At 43.7% G+C, this 20,692-nt stretch overlaps 1 protein-coding gene across 1 annotated transcript in view; it reads left to right on the top strand.

Moving 5' to 3' along the window:
• arfgef3 (ARFGEF family member 3) overlaps window positions 1–20,692 on the top strand; it is a 182,814-nt gene that overhangs the window by 59,873 nt on the left and 102,249 nt on the right. The window contains 5 exon segments of the mRNA XM_084321258.1: window positions 458–570; window positions 2,554–2,686; window positions 4,735–5,321; window positions 8,567–8,913; window positions 10,245–10,414. Coding sequence (XP_084177384.1) covers window positions 458–570; window positions 2,554–2,686; window positions 4,735–5,321; window positions 8,567–8,913; window positions 10,245–10,414 — 1,350 coding nt within the window.

Below are 20,692 nucleotides of genomic sequence, written 5' to 3'. Positions count from 1 at the left end.
TGCCGGTCTGGTAGTACATGTGCAAAAACGGCAAGTTACGACAGTATAGGTAATAAGTCCATGGTGCAAACATTGAGTGACCTTAGACACAGCCAGTCCATGTCCATGGTCCTCAAGGGACACCGTACTGTGTCTGGATGCAATAACCCTTTCACTACCACACTACGGAAGGTCGACGACCTTCTGTGTCGTGTGGCAGTCAAAGGGTTAAGTAGAACGTGAGCCGCGTGACGAGTGCTTTTGAGACCTCAGTGTCACACAGAACGTGAGCAGATATAGTGATTAAGTATACAGAGTATTGATGATGTAGCCTTTGCTAAACCCTTCAAAAGAATAATCTGTCATTGGATTGATAAGCATTTGGTATGTGGTAATAACAAGTGTGTGTGTGTGTGTGTGTGCGTGTGCGTGTGCGTGCGTGTGTGTGTGTGTGTGTGTGTGTGTGTGTGTGTGTTAGATCCTGGGCAGTCCTCAGCGCCTGTATGACCTCGCTGGTCCGTACGCGTCAGAACCTGAGACCAGGAAGCGCTCGTTCTCCAAGAGGAAGTCCCAACTGGATCTGCTCAGACTGTCAGTACAGCCTCTCCTGCTCTTCAACTCATTAACCCTTTCACTGCCGCACTACACGACGGTTAACCCTTTCACTGCGACAATTCGCAGAAGTTCACCAGCGACCGTCGGTTGTGTGATAGTAAAGGGTTTAACCTGCTGTCGTGTGGCAGTGAAAGGGTTAATATACAGATACAAAATGACGAACAATAGAAACACAATAGAAGCCCAAACACCCAGCCAACCCTGTGGTGACACCCCCCCCCCCCTTAACCCTTTCACTGCCGCACGACAGAAGGTTAACCCTTTACTATCACACAACCGACAGTCACCGTGTGGCAGGGAAAGGGTTAACCCTCTGTGTATTGTCGCAGTGAAAGGGTTAACCGTTTTGGTAGCGTGGCAGTGAAAGGGTTAATTTAATGTGCTTTATTCAATTGGATGCCGTTCCCTTGCCTGCCTTTCTGTTTCTTCTTCTGTTCCATCAGTGACCAGGGATGCACCCATGAAAAATAGAGCCTTAATCCCTGATCCTACCAGCTGTCATTTAACAACAAAGTATGATTTCAAGTTTGTTTATTAATTGTCATAGTAAAATACAGAATACTTTATCATGAAATGCTTTTTTCTGTATGAGCTCCTGGGAGTGTGCTAGATAAAAATAGATGAAGTATAAAATAGAAAAAGTCAAAAGTACAATTTTTTTTTTTTTATAAAAAATAAAGTGTTCAGTCAATATACATAATATACAATACAGAGTAAAAAGAGTAACAGTGAGGTACAATGCAGAAATGGGATGAGGTACAAACTTACGGTAAGGTGCAATGAGGTATGAATTGTAGTGCAAATCCCTTTACCAATAAAGATAAAGTGAGTAAAGTGGGTGTTAAGGTGAGTGTTTATTTAAAGTAAGTGTGTATGTGTGGATGTGTGTGCTGTGAGTGTACATGATGGGTTGTTACATAGTGTCATTGTCGTTGAGCATCCTGATGGCCTGGGGATAGAAGCTCCTTCTGAGTCTCTCTGTACTGGCCATGAGACTCTGGTATCGCTTGCCTGACCGCAGCAGTTCAAAGAGGCAGTTGTTTGGGTGGCTAGAGTCTTTGATTATTCTCTTAGCCTTGCCCCTGCAACGCTTGTTGTAAATGTCCTGGAGAGTGGGAAGCCCACCTCCAATTGTGTGTTCGGCTGAACGTGCCACTCTCTGTAGTCTGCTACGGTCTTGTGCGGTGCTATTCCCAAACCAAGAGGTGATGTTACCAGTCAGGATGCTCTCTATTGTGCATGAGTAGAAGTTCTTGATGCAAACTCATATGATGCTAAGAAACTGAACAGGGTATCGGAAATGGTATTGAATATCGATTTTTCAAGATATTGTATCGAAGTTGAAGATTCCAGTATCGTGACAACAGTAGCCCTATGAGAGAATATATAAAAGTGACTAGTTTGATCATAGGTTCCACTTTTTCCACCCGGCGCAGTGGCCTCGTGGGTAGAGTGTCCGCCCTGAGTTCGGGAGGCTGGGAGTTCAAGCCCCGGCCGAGTCATACCAAAGACTATTTAAAAATGGTACCCATAGCCTCCCTGCTTGACACTCAGCATCAAGGATTGGTTTGGGGGGAAGTCCTTGCGACATACTAGCGCCATGTCCAAGGGGTGTACTTGTACATCAAGCTGCCTCACTCACGCTACGGAAACAGGAGATAGGCTCCTGCCCCATGTGCCGTTACGGCTCGAGAACCATTGGTTCTCAAAGGCAAACTTCTTCTTTCTTCTTCCACTTTCTCCACCGTTATCTCAGCTGCAGAATTCTAAACTCCATTATATAACGGCAACATCTCATCAAATGGGGTCCAAAGCTTAATTTGTATCAATAAGTACAGTATGTGACAAAAATAAAGAGAACCACTGATGTAGCTGAGCCACCACGTTGAGAAAGACGAGGAATCAACACAACTAACTTCTTCTTCTGATGATGATGATGATGATGATGTCCTCCCCCAGGGTGATGGATGGCATGACGGAGGCGTGTGTGAAGGGGGGCATCGAGGCATGTTACTCCTCTGTCTCGTGTGCCTGTGCTCTCCTGGGCGCGCTGGACGAGCTGTCGCAGGGCCGCGGCCTGCAGCCTGAGCAGGTACTGTGGAGCTCAGACCACTCCTCTGGGCAGGGTTACTATTAACTAACTCTGTTACACCACTCTTATACTAACTAACTCTGTTACTCCACTCTTATACTAACTAACTCTGTTACACCACTCTTATACTAACTAACTCTGTTACTCCACTCTTATACTAACTAACTCTGTTACACCACTCTTATACTAACTAACTCTGTTACACCACTCTTATACTAACTAACTCTGTTACTCCACTCTTATACTAACTAACTCTGTTACTCCACTCTTATACTAACTAACTCTGTTACTCCACTCTTATACTAACTAACTCTGTTACTCCACTCTTATACTAACTAACTCTGTTACACCACTCTTATACTAACTAACTCTGTTACTCCACTCTTATACTAACTAACTCTGTTACACCACTCTTATACTAACTAACTCTGTTACTCCACTCTTATACTAACTAACTCTGTTACACCACTCTTATACTAACTAACTCTGTTACACAAGTCTTATACAAACTAACTCTGTTACTCCACTCTTATACTAACTAACTCTGTTACTCCACTCTTATACAAACTAACTCTGTTACTCCACTCTTATACTAACTAACTCTGTTACTCCACTCTTATACTAACTAACTCTGTTACACCACTCTTATACTAACTAACTCTGTTACACAAGTCTTATACTAACTAACTCTGTTACACCACTCTTATACTAACTAACTCTGTTACTCCACTCTTATACAAACTAACTCTGTTACTCCACTCTTATACTAACTAACTCTGTTACTCCACTCTTATACTAACTAACTCTGTTACTCCACTCTTATACTAACTAACTCTGTTACTCCACTCTTATACTAACTAACTCTGTTACTCCACTCTTATACTAACTAACTCTGTTACTCCACTCTTATACTAACTAACTCTGTTACTCCACTCTTATACTAACTAACTCTGTTACTCCACTCTTATACTAACTAACTCTGTTACACAAGTCTTATACTAACTAACTCTGTTACACCACTCTTATACTAACTAACTCTGTTACTCCACTCTTATACTAACTAACTCTGTTACACAAGTCTTATACTAACTAACTCTGTTACTCTACTCTTATACTAACTAACTCTGTTACTCCACTCTTATACTAACTAACTCTGTTACTCCACTCTTATACTAACTAACTCTGTTACACAAGTCTTATACTAACTAACTCTGTTACTCCACTCTTATACTAACTAACTCTGTTACTCCACTCTTATACTAACTAACTGTTACTCCACTCTTATACTAACTAACTGTTACTCCACTCTTATACTAACTAACTCTGTTACTCCACTCTTATACTAACTAACTCTGTTACTCCACTCTTATACTAACTAACTCTGTTACTCCACTCTTATACTAACTAACTCTGTTACTCCACTCTTATACTAACTAACTCTGTTACTCCACTCTTATACTAACTAACTCTGTTACTCCACTCTTATACTAACTAACTCTGTTACACAAGTCTTATACTAACTAACTCTGTTACTCCACTCTTATACTAACTAACTCTGTTACTCCACTCTTATACTAACTAACTCTGTTACTCCACTCTTATACTAACTAACTCTGTTACTCCACTCTTATACTAACTAACTCTGTTACTCCACTCTTATACTAACTAACTCTGTTACTCCACTCTTATACTAACTAACTCTGTTACTCCACTCTTATACAAACTAACTCTGTTACTCCACTCTAGGGCTGTCCCCGACTAAGGATTTGGATGGTCGACTATGATTGGCCAAAATGTGCCGTTAGTCGACAAAAAAAATGCAGTTAGCCTCTGGTATGCGTGCCATTAGCGTTAGCCACGCTTCTAGGCCTATTTTCTTTTGGAAAGAATGATAAAAAAATATATATTGTAAATATATATATTTTTTTTTACTATTCGACTAAGAGGTTGGTTAGTCGACTACGGCTCCTTTCGACCGATTAGTCGACTAATCGACTAATAGGGGTCAGCCCTACTCCACTCTTATATTAACTAACTCTGTTACACAGGCACGCCTGCTTCTCAGGCGATTGGAGGATTTGAAAGAGGGGGAGGAGTCCACACGAGAGTCGATGGAGATCAACGAGGCAGACTTCCGCTGGCAGCGACGCGTCCTCTCCTCTGAGCACGGCCCCTGGAACCCACACGCCATCTCCTCCTCAAACATGGCCGCCGGTGTCGCCACGGAATGCAGCCCTGACATCAGCATCAGCATCACCACAGAAATGGGCCAGACCACTCTGGATACGGAGCGGGGGGAGCTCGGGTTGGGCCATACCACTCCCGGGGAGTGCGAGGACGAGGCGCACCTCCCTTCTCCCGCCTCCGGCGGCGGTCTAGAAGGGAGCGACAGAGAGCCGAGCCTCGAACCTGGTCCGGGAGGCGGGATGGGAGGAGAAGGAGGAGGCGAGAGGGAGACAAGAGGAGGAGGAGGAGGAGGAGGAGTAGGAGGTGAGAGGGGAGGTGTGGTTCCACCAGATGTGGTCCAGAGAAGTCATGCTCTGGTCTACCCTGACATCACCAACTTCCTGTCTGTAGAGTCGCGGACCAGGTCGCAACACGGCGGAGGATCGCGTTACAGCGAGAGCAACTTCAGGTGTGTGTGAGTGTGTGTTTATATAACCATACACACATTTTCACATTCAATATGAATTTCCATCTCGCGGTCACAATTCGATTATTACAATTGCGTTAAAGAGACTCACATTTTGTGATTGATTTGCGATGAATCACTAACGTGATTAATGAATGGAAGAGGACTTGAGACTTCAAATATTCATTATTTAATTTGAAAAACATAGTGCTGTCAAGCAAATATGTATCTAATTAATTACAGGCATTGTAAGAAATTCATCTAAATTAATCACATTTAATCAATATTTGTGGTGAGAAGCATTTAAAAAAGTATTTTTTGCAACAATTATTGTACAATACAAGATGGGAACAGATGTAATCAAGATTAAAGAATGTCACGTTAAATCCGGCAAATGTATTTTCTAACCTAATATTCATTGGAAATGCAATTGTTGTTGCTCTCAAAGCATCAAATAAATTTAATATTGACATATAATGAATTATGAATATATATTTCTACCGCCTCATACTGTACTTGTCATGTTGTAGTACTGTACTCTCTCTTTCTTTGTTTTTATTTGTAACTAAACTGAAGTTGACTCTAACTGGGGCACATTGAACAGAAACTGAAACAAATATTAACCTGTAGACTAATATGTAGGCTGCCCATAATATGTTGTTGTTATCTGACAACCAAATTTAATCTAATCTAATCTAATATTTGTGTGTACGGTTTAATTTCTAAAGTATCATCTAATGAATTCATCATACATAAGAATGACAAATAGCCTAAATATGAAATTCATGGGCTTTTTTGAACGCCTGATCGACTGTGGCTTGACGGGCTTGAGGCTGGTTGTTCACTGTAGCATCAGGGGCTTGAGGCTGGTTGTTCACGGTAGCATCAGGGGCTACAGTAGGTACTAGGTCTGACCTCCGAGCGGGAGCTCGCTGCTCAGTGCTTTGTGTTGAGGTGATGTTTCAGGCTTGAAGTTGAGGTGATGCTTCAGGCTTGAAGTTGAGGTGATGTTTCAGGCTTGAAGTTGAGGTGATGCTTCAGGCTTGAAGTTGAGGTGATGTTTCAGGCTTGAAGTTGAGGTGATGCTTCAGGTTTGAAGTTGAGGTAAACAAGAATACCCTGAAGACTCTGGCAGGAGCACTCATTCAGGGGTACTACGACTATGCGTGCACCTCATGGTACCAAAGCACCTCAAAGGCGCTAAAAACAAAATTACAAACATCTCAAAACAAACTGGTCAGACTACTGCTTGACCTGACTCCTAGAACCCACCTCACCCCTGCCCACTTTGACAACCTAGGATGGCTTAGAGTAGACGACAGAGTACAGCAACTTGCAATGGGCCTGGTCTACAAGATACACTACACGACCAAGGTACCCATGTACATGTCAAAATACTTCCCAAAGGTCAGTGAATACCACGATCACAACACCAGAGGGAGCTCCACAAATCATGTTAAACCCAGATTCGGCTCAAATAAGGGACTAAACACGTTTCGCAATTATGCCACATCAATGTGGAACGCCCTACCCAAAGCTGTAAAGGAATGTGGATCACTACCCACTTTCAAAACCTCTCTCAAGGGACACCTACGGGAGACTGCAATTCAACACTGGCCCCTGTAAATATCCTAACCCAACCCCCTCCAATGTACAGTCATTTACCTAGTATGGTTTTGTCAATAGTCCAATGTACAATTTTGTTTGTTTGTACAGTGTCTCCCCCCCCCCCCCCCCCTCAATGTACAGTTTTGCTTGTTTATACAGTGTGCCCCCCCCCCCCGCCCCAACCACCTCCAATGTAAATTACCCAGTATGGTTGTCAATATCCCAACGTACCCAACCCCCCCCCACCCAACCTCTACGTTTCTACGTCAAATGTATATACTCCCTTTTCTTGACTCCTTCCTTATCACAAACAGTACTGTATTTGCAAATCTGGTATGTCATAAATGTATAGATGTAGCAGTACTGACTATCTGTATGTCATGTATGTCATATATGTCCTGATGAATTGAAAATGGGGGACCCTGATGTAAACAAGACAAAAGTCTTTCTCTGGTCTGCATCCCCTTAACAATTGTGTGTATTGAGCTGTACTGTATTGTACCCATTCTGCAATCTGTTAATAAAGTTTTCAATCAATCAATCAATCAATCAATCAGGTGATGTTTCAGGCTTGAAGTTGAGGTGATGTTTCAGGCTTGAAGTTGAGGTGATGCTTCAGGCTTGAAGTTGAGGTGATGTTTCAGGCTTGAAGTTGAGGTGATGTTTCAGGCTTGAAGTTGAGGTGATGCTTCAGGCTTGAAGTTGAGGTGATGTTTCAGGCTTGAAGTTGAGGTGATGCTTCAGGCTTGAAGTTGAGGTGATTCTTCAGGCTTGAAGTTGAGGTGATGTTTCAGGCTTGAAGTATCCGATGATATGAAAATCCCTTATTGCACAAACTGCACAGAACGGCACTCCTATCAACAGTTACATCTGGGCGTAAAAAAAGTTATATATTTTCTGTTGACTGGACCAAGCAACACTTTTCATCTGCTTCCATCATGTTTACAAAGCTACTTTATGTAATTTCTTCTCTAATTAATTAATACAAATAAACACGTTATTTTATTTGTATATATTTTCCCGACACCCTGGTTAGAAGCACTGGTTTAGACGACTAGAGACAAAACTAGAGACCCAGGGAAGAGAGCGAGAGGAGTGTTGACGTTACAGTTTGAAATACGCTGTATTCATTCATATAAAAAACTTTTTTTAAATGATAATAAAATAGATAATTTGCTGTGAACATTTTTATTAATTAATAAAGTAAGATTAAAATAATAAACATAAGAGTCTTCTGTCCAAAAAGAAAGAAGCAATATGCTGATCAGGTCCTACCCCTTATTGCAATATACCGTTAACAATTGTTCAAAACAGTGTTAAATTTTCTTCCAATCACGATCAAGTTAATAATATTAATACTAATAATATTACATATAATAATAATAATATGAACTTGATGTGGTTTTGTTTTCAGATTATATAATTACAGTATAATTACAGTAATTATAATAATTTCTGTTAATAAATAATAGTTATAGTTGATTTTACAATCAATAGTCACTACTGTCTAATCAATATAAAGCAAAAATGATGATTTGCTAATGCTGTCATTTTGGTAATCGCCAGCGTGGAAGAATATTTAACCCATGTCTTCTTGTGTTGTTGTGACCTAAACACTTCCAACATGTCCGCCTCCGCAGCGTGGAGGAGCAGGACCGCACAGAGTTGGACTCGTGCGACCAGTACTCCATGGCGGCGGAGAAGGACTCGGGCCGCTCGGACCTGTCCGACATGGGCTCCGACAACGTGTCCCTGGCCGACGAGGAGCAGCAGACGCCACGCGACGGCCCCGGCCACCGCTCCCTCCGCACGGCCGCGCTGTCACTCAAGCTGCTCCGCGACCAGGAGGCGGACCAGCAGAGCGCCAGGCTGTTCGTCCAATCGCTGGCCGCGCTGCTGCCCCGGCTGCTGGGATTGGCCGGCGCCACAGAGGTGGACCTGTCGCTGCAGAACTTCTCCTCGTCGTTTTGTTCTGGGCTACAAGCGGGTGAGGGAGAGGGACGTGGGGAGAGGAGAGGAGAGGGACAGGGGGAGGGGAGAGGGAGAGGAGAGGGACGGGGGGAGGGGAGAGGGAGAGGGAGAGGAGAGGGACGGGGGGGGGGGGAGAGGGAGAGGGAGAGGGAGAGGGAGGAAGAGAGAGGGAGGAAGAGAGGGAGGAAGAGAGGAAGAGAGGGAGGGAGGGAGGGAGGGAGGGAGGGAGGGCGAGAGGGAGGGAGAGAGGGAGAGAGGGAGGGAGAGAGGGAGGGAGAGAGGGAGGGAGAGAGAGAGAGAGAGAGAGAGAGGGAGAGAGGGAGAGAGGGAGAGAGGGAGAGAGGGAGAGAGAGAGAGAGAGAGAGAGAGAGAGAGAGCTAGCTAGCTAGCTAGCTAGCTAGCTACAGGTACCTAACCAGTCATGGCGGGGGGGTTGGGAGGCAGAGGAAGGGTGCAGTCAAGTGATGGAGGAGAGGAGATACATTTATATTTACTCATTTAGCTGATGCTTTTATCCAAAGCCACTTACAATTGTGTACAACAACAAAGCCAGCAGTCAACAATAAGTGGGATTGGTTTGTCTTAACAGCCAAACTCAAGTGCTTCATTTGTGAATGTATAGCAAGCACAGGCAATAAGAAACATAATCGACAGTTTTCCTTTATTTATTACACGCACACGTCATTTTGATTTAACCCTTTCACCGCCGCACTACCAAAACGGTTAACCCTTTCACTGCCACACGACAGAAGGTTAACCCTTTACTACCGTCGGTTGTGTGATAGTAAAGGGTTAACCTTCTGTCGTGTGGCAGTGAAAGGGTTAATGGGCTACAGCGCTGGGTTACAGGGCTTGGTGTCCCCGAGGGTGTGCTGAGGGAGCGACACTCAGCCTCAAAGCTGCTGGGCTGAAGTTTCCCCTCTCGCTCCCCAGTGAGGTTCTCCTCTGATGGTTGATCTGTGAGCGTGTGTGTGCCAGTGACGAGACAAACACAGGATGTTTGCAGAGGGAGGGTGATTACTGAGAGGCTCAAAGGATCAGTAGCTCTATAGCCACACTATGCAACACCAGGCTTTTTACTGCTAATGACTTTCAACACACTTTCATACTGTGGCTGCTCTTCCATTATTGATTTCTGGTTTAATTAATTGTGTACGGGGGAAAGGAGTTTGTAAATCTCCATGGCATGTTTTCCTCCTGATAATACTAGTAATAATACTCTCCTCTCCTCAACTCCCCTCTCCTCTTTTATATTCCCCTTTTCTTTCTCTCTCTCTCTCTCTCTCTCTCTCTCTCTCTCTCTCTCTCTCTCTCTCTCTCTCTCTCTCTCTCTCTCTCTCTCTCTAGGAGGTATCCACTCCCCAGGTGGTTTTGAGGCCAGTGAGAATCTCAGTTGTCAGGCTCTGATGAACGCTGATGGTCTGTACCTGGTGTCTTATTACGCCCTGTTGCTCAACCTGAAACTCTGCTGCTGTGACCACTACCACCGCAGGACCCTGGCCCCCATAGTGAGCCTGGTTAGTACCACTACCACCGCAGGACCCTGGCCCCCATAGTCAGCCTGGTTAGTACCACTACCACCGCAGGACCATGGCCCCCATAGTGAGCCTGGTTAGTACCACTACCACCGCAGGACCATGGCCCCCATAGTGAGCCTGGTTAGTACCACTACCACCGCAGGACCCTGGCCCCCATAGTGAGCCTGGTTAGTACCACTACCACCGCAGGACCATGGCCCCCATAGTGAGCCTGGTTAGTACCACTACCACCGCAGGACCATGGCCCCCATAGTCAGCCTGGTTAGTACCACTACCACCGCAGGACCCTGGCCCCCATAGTCAGCCTGGTTAGTAAAACTACCACCGCAGGACCCTGGCCCCCATAGTCAGCCTGGTTAGTACCACTACCACCGCAGGACCCTGGCCCCCATAGTGAGCCTGGTTAGTACCACTACCACCGCAGGACCATGGCCCCCATAGTCAGCCTGGTTAGTACCACTACCACCGCAGGACCCTGGCCCCCATAGTCAGCCTGGTTAGTACCACTACCACCTCCCATAGTCAGCCTGGTTAGTACAACTACCACCTCCCATAGTCAGCCTGGTTAGTACCACTACCACCGCAGGACCCTGGCCCCCATAGTCAGCCTGGTTAGTACCACTACCACCTCCCATAGTCAGCCTGGTTAGTACAACTACCACCTCCCATAGTCAGCCTGGTTAGTACAACTACCACCTCCCATAATCAGCCTGGTTAGTACAACTACCACCTCCCATAATCAGCCTGGTTAGTACCACTACCACCTCCCACAGGGAGCCTGGTTAGTACAACTACCACCTCCCACAGGGAGCCTGGTTAGTACTGTAGTGGAATTCTCTGACTTTGTGTAATATAGAATAAATCAGAAAATGAAGACACCAGGCAGCTGTGTTCAGATCGGAATCTCCGCGGTTTGAGGAAACTGTTTTTATTCAGTGAGTTAACATTGAAATCCAACAAAATCCTAACATCGTCATCTCACTCTGTCACCTTTATACTTTTTCATCACATGACATGTTGCAATCTAGGTGGGTGTGTTTCTTATTGGTCGAGCTCTGGTGGGTGTGTAGGTGTGTAGTTCCTATGTGTATATATCTGTTTCTGTGTGTGTGTGTGGTTCGGTACCCAGAATGCGTGTACCTGTTCCGCAACAGTAAGTTACTTCCGGGGTAGGCCTGATTGGCCCCGACAGGCACGTGACGCGGCAAACTCAGGACGCGCAACGAGGCTGCTGAGAGCTGTCGCGCGGAAATAGGCTGTCTATTGCCATTCTCTAACACAAACTCTAACCTTAACCAGCTCCTTAACAGCGCCTAAACTTAACCGTTCTAACCTTAACCAACTCCGAAACAATGCCTAACCTTAACCTTAACCATGCCTAACCTTAACCATAGAAAGAATATTGCCATTCTCTAACACAAACTCTAACCTTAACCAGCTCCTTAACAGCGCCTAAACTTAACCGTTCTAACCTTAACCAACTCCGAAACAATGCCTAACCTTAACCTTAACCTTAACCATGCCTAACCTTAACCGGCGAAAGAATACACGTTAAAAAAAAAATCATGGGATTTGAACTCGCGTCAACAACGAACCGCAGGACCACGGACCGCTGCTATGCCAGGTGAGCTAAAGCGCCGAATGAGAGTCATAGCGGATTTGGACGGTTACGTAATTCCACAAGCTCTGCCGAGCGTGCCGCGCGGCAGAGAAAGTTGCGCGTCACGTGCCTGTCGGGGCCAATCAGGCCTACCCCGGAAGTAACTTACTGTTGCGGATAAGCTATACGCACCCAGAATACCAATGTATTTTTGGTGTGTATTTGTGTGTGTGTTAATAGTTCTGTTTTTGTCAAATCTTTCCTTTTCTAACTGCGTATGATTTTGGCAATCTTTTCTACCACGTATGCTGTCTTCACCAGTCTATTGTTGCACTAGAGTCTGTGAGTTCATTTCAGGCCACTTGGCCGCGGTCACAGACTTTAGTCTTTCCCAATCTTCTGGTGTTGTGGGTGAACAGGGGAACACTGGAAATATCCCTTGTTCTCCTTATGGCCCCTTATGTCTTTTAGCTCTGACACGGTTTGTCCCAAAACTGAGTGTCTGCACATGAGATGTGTTTTTGTCTTATTATTCCTCAAATTCAGAAGTCTCTTTTCTGTTAATAAAACAGGTTTTATCCAGCTGTAATTATGCTTACATATATTACAACTTGGAACCTGACAAATGGTAATTTTCATCAAACCCATATGTGTTTTGTAATGACCTGTAATCATAAGTGTGTAACCTATTTTATATAGGATTTTGGTATACATATATGGCATTCTGCCACCACAATCCTCCCTTTCATGGCATTGCCATGAAAAAGTACTACTTATCCGTGATTTTGTCATGTACTAGATGTACATATATGTACTAATGATATTTGTGTACTAGTGATTCATATGTAATAATGATTGTTGTGTGATAATACTTCACATGACTAATGAATGAGTATAAACATAACACTTTACTCAGTACTAATGTACTAACATGCAAGATGTACCTCAGATATACCTTGGTTATACAATACATTTTCATTAATGAAACACTCCATTAGCAAGAGGAAAAACCTGATACCGCAGATTTTGTTACAGGAAAAGCTCGTGCCCCAGTGTCTTCCTCAGTGACACCTGAAATGCTGTGTTTCATTGTTGTTCTTTGTGAACCATCAGCATGCACAAATTGAACCTTTTCAAAGCATAGACAACTAGTAAATCCATTCCTTATTTGTAACTTATTCATCACCAACATCTTACTATTAAAACGGATATTATTGTTATATTGCAGATTACTATATGAAGCTTTTTCTTGTATATTTGCAAAAACCAACCTACCATCTAAAAGCTTTTTCTTTTATATGTTGAAAACATCTTGATAATATTGCTAAGTAATAGTGCACACAACTGTGATTGTTCAGGACCCCTTGCGTCCCTTTTCCTGTGTACTTACACATCATCTCCCCATTTCCCATTTTTATTCAACAGTAACATTGTCCCACATTAGTGTTCAACCTGTTTCCCATCTGTTCCCTTCTCGTTCTTCCTGCGTCAGTCCTTCCTAGTATCCTGGATCCAGATCCGGGGCTGATGGCTGTACACCTTGTCCATTCATCATCATTGCTTCTTGTATGCCAATTTCGATGTCCATTCGTCTGTCCATTGTCCTTCGACACCATCTCGTCACAGAGGGTCCAATGTAACATGCCAACAAGAAGATTACAATTAGTACCACTACCACAGATACTGCTATCTTGGCTAAAATGGCACCCCATTTCCCTAAATTTAGCTCTAGCCAATCCCATGAAAGATCATCACTGCCAGCGTTCACCTTGAGCTCAGTTTTCAGTTTTGCCAATTTTTCCATAACAACAGCAAAACTTCCATCGGCTGCGGTATTGTTTGGAATATAAGTACAACAAAATTTATCGAACATGCTACAAACTCCGCCCTGGGCCGCCATCAACCAATTCAACACCTGTCTATTCTGTCAAGTCATTATACTTGCAGCGTGTAATTGCTGGCCTATGGCCGTGAATGCAGCATGTGTATAGTTCCAATATTTTTGTTGATTAAAATATAGGTAGTTAATCCAATTAACGTTTGTGTTAATTGTTATCCATGGAAAGATGGAGGCTAACCCTGCTTCTACTACATTTTAGGCCCTGAACTCCTTTGGAATGCCAGTGGGCTGATTAATTTCATTCAACACAACCCCATCTGTTACTCCAGGAGACCACAGGCCTCTCCTTGTTCTATCAAGCTTATTTAAAGCTTCATCCACTTGAATCATCTCACTCACTCCTTCATACATTAAGTCTACATACATTTTTTGTCTTACCAGGGCACACATGCCTACCCATTGTGGTGGAAGTTCATTTTGCAGAATATTGTCCGCACACATCCAATAACTATCTGCAACCGCAAATGTCTGCTCACTTAACGGATACAAAAATGGATTGGTCATTTTTATAGTTGCACACGTTTGATCCAGTGGTTCTGGATTCTCAAACCAAATATGTCTTCTTATGAACAGACTCCTCATTCCTGACTCTGAAAACCATGACACTACCCACGTGGTCTTGCAGTTTACTGTCGTGTTACCTACCACAACTCTTTTCTCATCTGTCGCATGTCCTCCACTAGCAAAACACTCATACTCTGCTAGTTCATCTACTCCATATCTGTGGTTGGTTCCTTCTGGTCCGTTGTAGTCTCAAATTCCTTACAGGCTTCCTTAAAATTTACTTGAATGTCAGGATGTTGAAATAGAAAAAGATTTGTGGCTGCTAAGTGCTCATGTATTCTTTTTGAACCATATAGCAGTCTACACTGAATTCCACACATTGGAAGTTCAAACATCGGTGATATATCATCTGTGGGAGTAAATCTACCTTCTCTACACTCTCTCTGTTGTGTTTTGGCACATTCTTCAAATGTATATGGCTCTGGAATTACTATAGGTAGAGCTAATCAAGAGACTAAATCAAGAGACTTCCCGGTGGAGAAGGGTGTAAGACAAGGATGCATCTTGTCCCCTGTACTCTTTAATATGTACAGTGAATCACTGATGAAAAAAGGTCTGAGAGGAGGGAAAGGAGTAAAACTTGGCGAAGAGAACATCACCAATATAAGATACGCGGATGACACTGCTATAGTCTGTAACTGTCAAGAAGATCTACAGGACATGATGAATAAGCTGAATGTTGAATGCAAAAACTATGGAATATCGCTAAACACAAAGAAAACTAAAGTAATGATCATTGAAAAAACACCAGGAACTGTTTGTAAAATACAGGTGGATGGAGAAAAACTTGAACAAGTGAAGGAGTACATGTACCTTGGAAGCTGGATCAGTGAAGGTGGAAGAGCTAACATGGACATTAAGAGAAGAACCGGAATTGCAAAGGGCGCATTCTGGTACCATAAAGAATTATTGAGAAACATAAGTTGGAAAACGAAGACCAGGATTTTGGAAACGTATGTTATGTCAGTCTTTTCATACGGAGCAGAAGCATGGACGCTGAATGAAGAGGCAAAGAGGATGATAGACTCTTTTGAAATGTGGACACTGAGGAAGATGCTGAAGATAACATGGAAGGATAAGATCAAGAATGAGGAGGTACTGAGAAGAGCGGATATGCAAGGAGGACAGCTGCTGGAGAGGTTGAAAAAGAGAAAGATGGAGTTGTGTGGGCATGTTCTGAGAGGATCCAGCAGGGAGATGTTCAAGAAGGTGGTGATGGGGAAGGTGGATGGAAAGAGAGGAAGTGTAAGACCAAGAAGAGGCTGGGTAGACGACGTCTGTGATTGGAGTGGAGTGAGAGGCGGAGTCACAGAGTTGGAGAGAAGAAGTGGGGACAGAATGGGTTGGAGAGTGATAGGCAACCTTCGGAACGAAGAAGCCACCTAATGATGATGATAATGGCGATTCTGCACACATGATACATTCGTCAGACGTCATCCTCTTCACTGTATATAACGCCCAGGTATACCAACCATTCTCACTAGCCCTTGTCCACAATTCGTCAGTTGATGCTCTCAGACTCCTCTGCCTCGGTATCAGTACCTCCCCTTTAACTCCTCCCTTTGATATATTTCTGTAATCCTCATTACTATATATATCAAAATCTATATCCACCTGATCCTTAACCTTAGTCCTACTAGTCCTTGGTGTGATCACCCCTGTTATATTTGACCCTGACATATTTTGTTTAGTCACATTTTGACAAACAATCACATCTTTGATTAGTGTTCTAGTCCTATCAGATGTTGGCCGATTCATGGTTATGTTTTCTAACGCTGGTACTGCTAGACTGGATATTGGTAGAGTCACGGTTATGTTCTCTGACACTACTGACAGTCATGGTTATGTTCTCTGCCACTACTGACAGTACCGTTAGACTAGATGTTAGATTCAGAGTTGCATTCACCTGGGTCTGATTTGTCACTATACTGGTAATCATATTGTCTGATCCACCTGGCCCTGATTTTTCTGTTGGACCCGGTGGAATAGGTTAAATTACCAAAATAGGGGGCACTGTTACCTCATCATGTTGGATGGGAATTACTGGTTCTAGCTGTTCTACTTTCGGGACATAATTTTTAAGATCCACAGTCCATGGATACACTCTTTTGTACTCTCTCCCCTCTTCATCCCCAGCCTTCATTTCTATCTGATGTGTTATTCTCATGAATCACACCGGCATCTATTTCCACTACCCACTTGCTCTCCTCTACTACCACCCTTAACTTGCATTGACTCATTCCCCATATTGCTGCACTAGTTGTATGTGTATGCATCCATCCACACAGCACACTAGTTAATACTCTCCCGTCCTCTATCTCTGTTTCCAACATTCTAACCTCTCGTCTAAATATGATACCTGTCAAGGTTTGCGGTGGAATGCTTATTTTTATTGTTCCATTTACCAGATCGCCATAGAGAGGTGATTCCCTGGGTTTTGCTACCTCAAGCACATCCTTTCGTATGAGTGGGGCATGAATCAATGAAATGGTGTTATTGTCAATTGCTCTGATTACGCGTATTTGTACTGAATAGTCCTGTGATGGATTGTGTCTCGCGTCGAACCTAACCTTTAACGGCTCCTCTGTTCTTAATATAATCTGACATTCCTGATATCCCCATTCTCCTCCATTGGTTCCTGTCTTGAAACCACATAACCTCCCCATGTTAGAGGACACTGCTATGTCATATATTTTTTCTCCTTCCCATCTATCACTAAGTTTGATATCATGTGTCTACCAAAACCACACCTCGTGCATTTTCCTTTTCACACGTCTACTTATGTGACTCTGCTTCTGTGGGTGTTTGGTACAATTTATATTGAGCTTGTTCAGGAAGGCTGACATGCATGTGGGCCCCAAGTGGGCTGGCATGGTCATGTTTGCATTGTACTTATCTGAGTAGGGAGTATCATCATTATTGGAGAACCGTTGGATGTCTGGCGCACTGTCTCCTGGGTCTCTCAGGTCTCTCTTGAGCCTCACGTCCGGCCTCTGCTGCTCCTGTACCCCCAGATTGCCTGGTAATATCCACAACTGAATGATTACCATCGAGATTACACACAACATTGTCATTTTGTAAAATTTTGTCTTTTGTCACAGTACTGTCCTTGTTTGTGGTCCGAACTTTCTTGCAGACCTGGACTGCAGTCGGCATTGCTCGTACCACGGTGTAAGGTCCTTCCTGTCATGGTTGATGCCACTTCCTTCGGAAGACCTTAATGTAGACCAGATCTCCTGGCACCACTTGCCCCTTGATCTCCTCATCCTGGTCTGGTTCTCTCCTTTTTTCATGTAAATAGATCGTCCTATTGACCGCAGTTAATTGCTCTATATACTCTCTCAGCTCCGTTTGCAGCTGTTCGAGCGGAGGTCCCTTGTATGGACCTCTAAACTGTGGAGCTGGCATACGACCTGTTAACATCTGATGAGGGGTCAGGTTTGTAACTCTGTGTTTGAGTTCGATAGCTCATGAGTGCCAGTGGCAAAGCGTGGTGCTTGTACAGATCTTGCTTATCTTACTCTTTAAGGTCTGATTTACCCTCTCACAGATGCCTTGACTCTCCGGGTGATAGACTGCACCCAGTCTTTGCTTTATCCTCAACTGTTGCAGAATCCCTCTCGCCACCTTCTGTATAAACGCTGGTCCGTTATCCAACAAGATTTCTGACTGTGTGCAAAAACGGGAAAACACCTCCCTTGTTAGGAATTTGATAACCGTGTCAGCACTCATATCTTTGGATGGAACAGCTTCCACCCACCGGCTAAAACGATCAATTACTACGATCATGTAGCGTTTTCCCTGTACCGTTTTAATCATATCAACAAAATCTAATACTAAATGTCTAAAAGGTCCTTCTGGGACTGGAATATGTCCCACTGGTGTTTTTATTCCCTTACGAATGTTTCGTTCAGCACAGACCTCACATTGATACAGTATCTCATCAACCATAGCCTGCATGTATGGTGACCTTGTTGTCGTATTTTTCTCATCACCTCGCCCCTTGCGCAATGGTCTACATCATGCACATGTGAAGTTAGAATTGTTAGTAGGGTTACTGGGGCTACCAGGAGTCCCTCATGTGATCTCCATAACCCTTTTTTCGTCCACTGTCGCCCCCCTTTCTCGCCACGTGTTCTGCTCTTTCTGGTTTGCCTCCTTCTGTATCAATATGATGTCTTCAGGTGTCATAATAGGTTCTAGTGACACTACAGATGCCAAAATGGCTGTTTGGCATTTTTAAGCTGTTTTGGCAGCCTCATTGGCTGCATTGTTTCCTCGTATTACATCATCATTACCTTTTCTATGGGCCTGGCACTTGATGATGGCTAATTGTGTAGGCAGCATCATAGCTGACATTAAATCATCTATCTGTTGTTTATGTTGAATCGGGCTACCATCTGTTTTCTTGAAACCTCTCTGTTTCCACAGCGAGCCGAACAGGTGTGTCACTCCGTGAGCGTAGCTGCTATCTGTGAACACATTAGCTCTTCTTCCTTGTGCCAGTTTGCATGCCTCGGTAAGTGCTTTCAGCTCCGCCAACTGAGCTGAGCAGGGCTGATCACAGCTCTCAGCCTTTGCTACAGTAAACGTGTCTCCCTCCTGTAGTACTACAGCAAAACCTGCATGATTCCCTATATGATCTCTATAGCACGATCCATCCACATAGTAACCACATCTGCATTTGATATTGGTACTGACTCTAAGTCAGGCCTCAATCGCGTGTACTTCATTGTCTCTGCAATACATTCGTGAGGTTCTCCTTCAAAATCGAGTGGTATGGTGTTGGCTGGGTTGGTTGTTGTACATTTCTTTATTGTGACATCAGGATAGGTTAACAGTGGTGTGTATTGTAAACACCTCGCCTGTTTTGCCACAAATTTCCCTTGATCTATTAATTCCGCGATCTTATGATGTGTAAAAATGGTAATTGGATATCCCATAGTTACAGTAGCAGCCTTTTCATATGCATAATGTACAGCTGCTAGTCCTTGAACTACATTATCCAACTTTATACTGTAATATGCAATTGGTTGTTTCTGCCATCCACTGCATGTGTCCTGCATCAACACTGTTGACGCGTACAAGTTCTGTCGGTTTGAAACATATAAAAATAATGGTTTGTTATAGTTTGGTGTTGCCAAAGCTGGAGCTCTTTGCATTTCTTGTTTAATCGTCTCAAATGCTATTTCGGCCCTGTCTGTCCATCTTAGGGGAGCTTTCAAAGATTGATTGCCTGCCTCCTTTATTATTTCTCTTAAAGGTGCAGTTACTTCTGCATAGTTTTCAATCCATTCTGAGGAATATCCTGTCATTCCTAGAAATGTCATCATTTGCTGAACCGTCCTCGGATGTGGCGCTTTGCCAATCCCCTCTAACTGTGAGGCTGATATTGCAATGGAATTTTCTGAAATCGATCTTCCCAAATACTCTACCACTGGTAGGCAGTATTGCAATTTGGCTTTTGAAACTTTGTGTCCTCCTTCTGCCAACTTCTGTAGCACTTTTATCGAATCCAGATGGCACTCATCTAATGTTTTGGCACATATGATGATGTCATCTGCATAAGAAATGATAGTCCCATGGGTATCCATACCCTCAAGATCATATTATTTGATTCAAAACCTGTGGACTATTTTTGAATCCCTGAGGTAATCTCGTATATGTTAGCTTCCTTCCTCTATACGTGAATGCAAACAGGTATTGTGATTCTTCATCTAGAGGAATGCTAAAGAATTCTGAGCATAAATCTATCACAGTGAAATATTTACTGTCAACCGGTATGTTTGACAAAATCGTGTGAGGGTTTGGCACATCTGTTTGGCAGTCTTCTACAATTTCATTTACAGCCCTCAGGTCGTGAACCAATTTGTATTTAGATTTATCAGCTTTTAATACTGGAAAGATCGGGGTATTGCATCTGCTGTCAGTTTGTACTAACACTCCTGATCTTATTAACCCCTCTATCGTTTTGCTTCTGCCTTCCTCTGCTTCTCGCTTCAACGGGTACTGTGGTCGAGTTGGCAACTTCACGTGTGGTTTCAGTTCTACTCTTACTGGATTTGCAGATTTAACCATTCCCACATCTGTGTCATGGGTCGACCACAACTGAACTGGGATCTGTTACAACATGTCTTTTACAAGTGGATTTTTCCTCTCGGCCTCATCTGACGTTTGCCGCGTCATCATTTCT

The sequence above is a fragment of the Notolepis coatsorum genome (assembly GCF_963971535.1).
Source record: "Notolepis coatsorum genome assembly, chromosome: 9".
In the NCBI taxonomy this organism is placed as follows: Eukaryota; Metazoa; Chordata; class Actinopteri; order Aulopiformes; family Paralepididae; genus Notolepis; species Notolepis coatsorum.
This window is presented reverse-complemented; position numbering and strand designations above follow the sequence as displayed.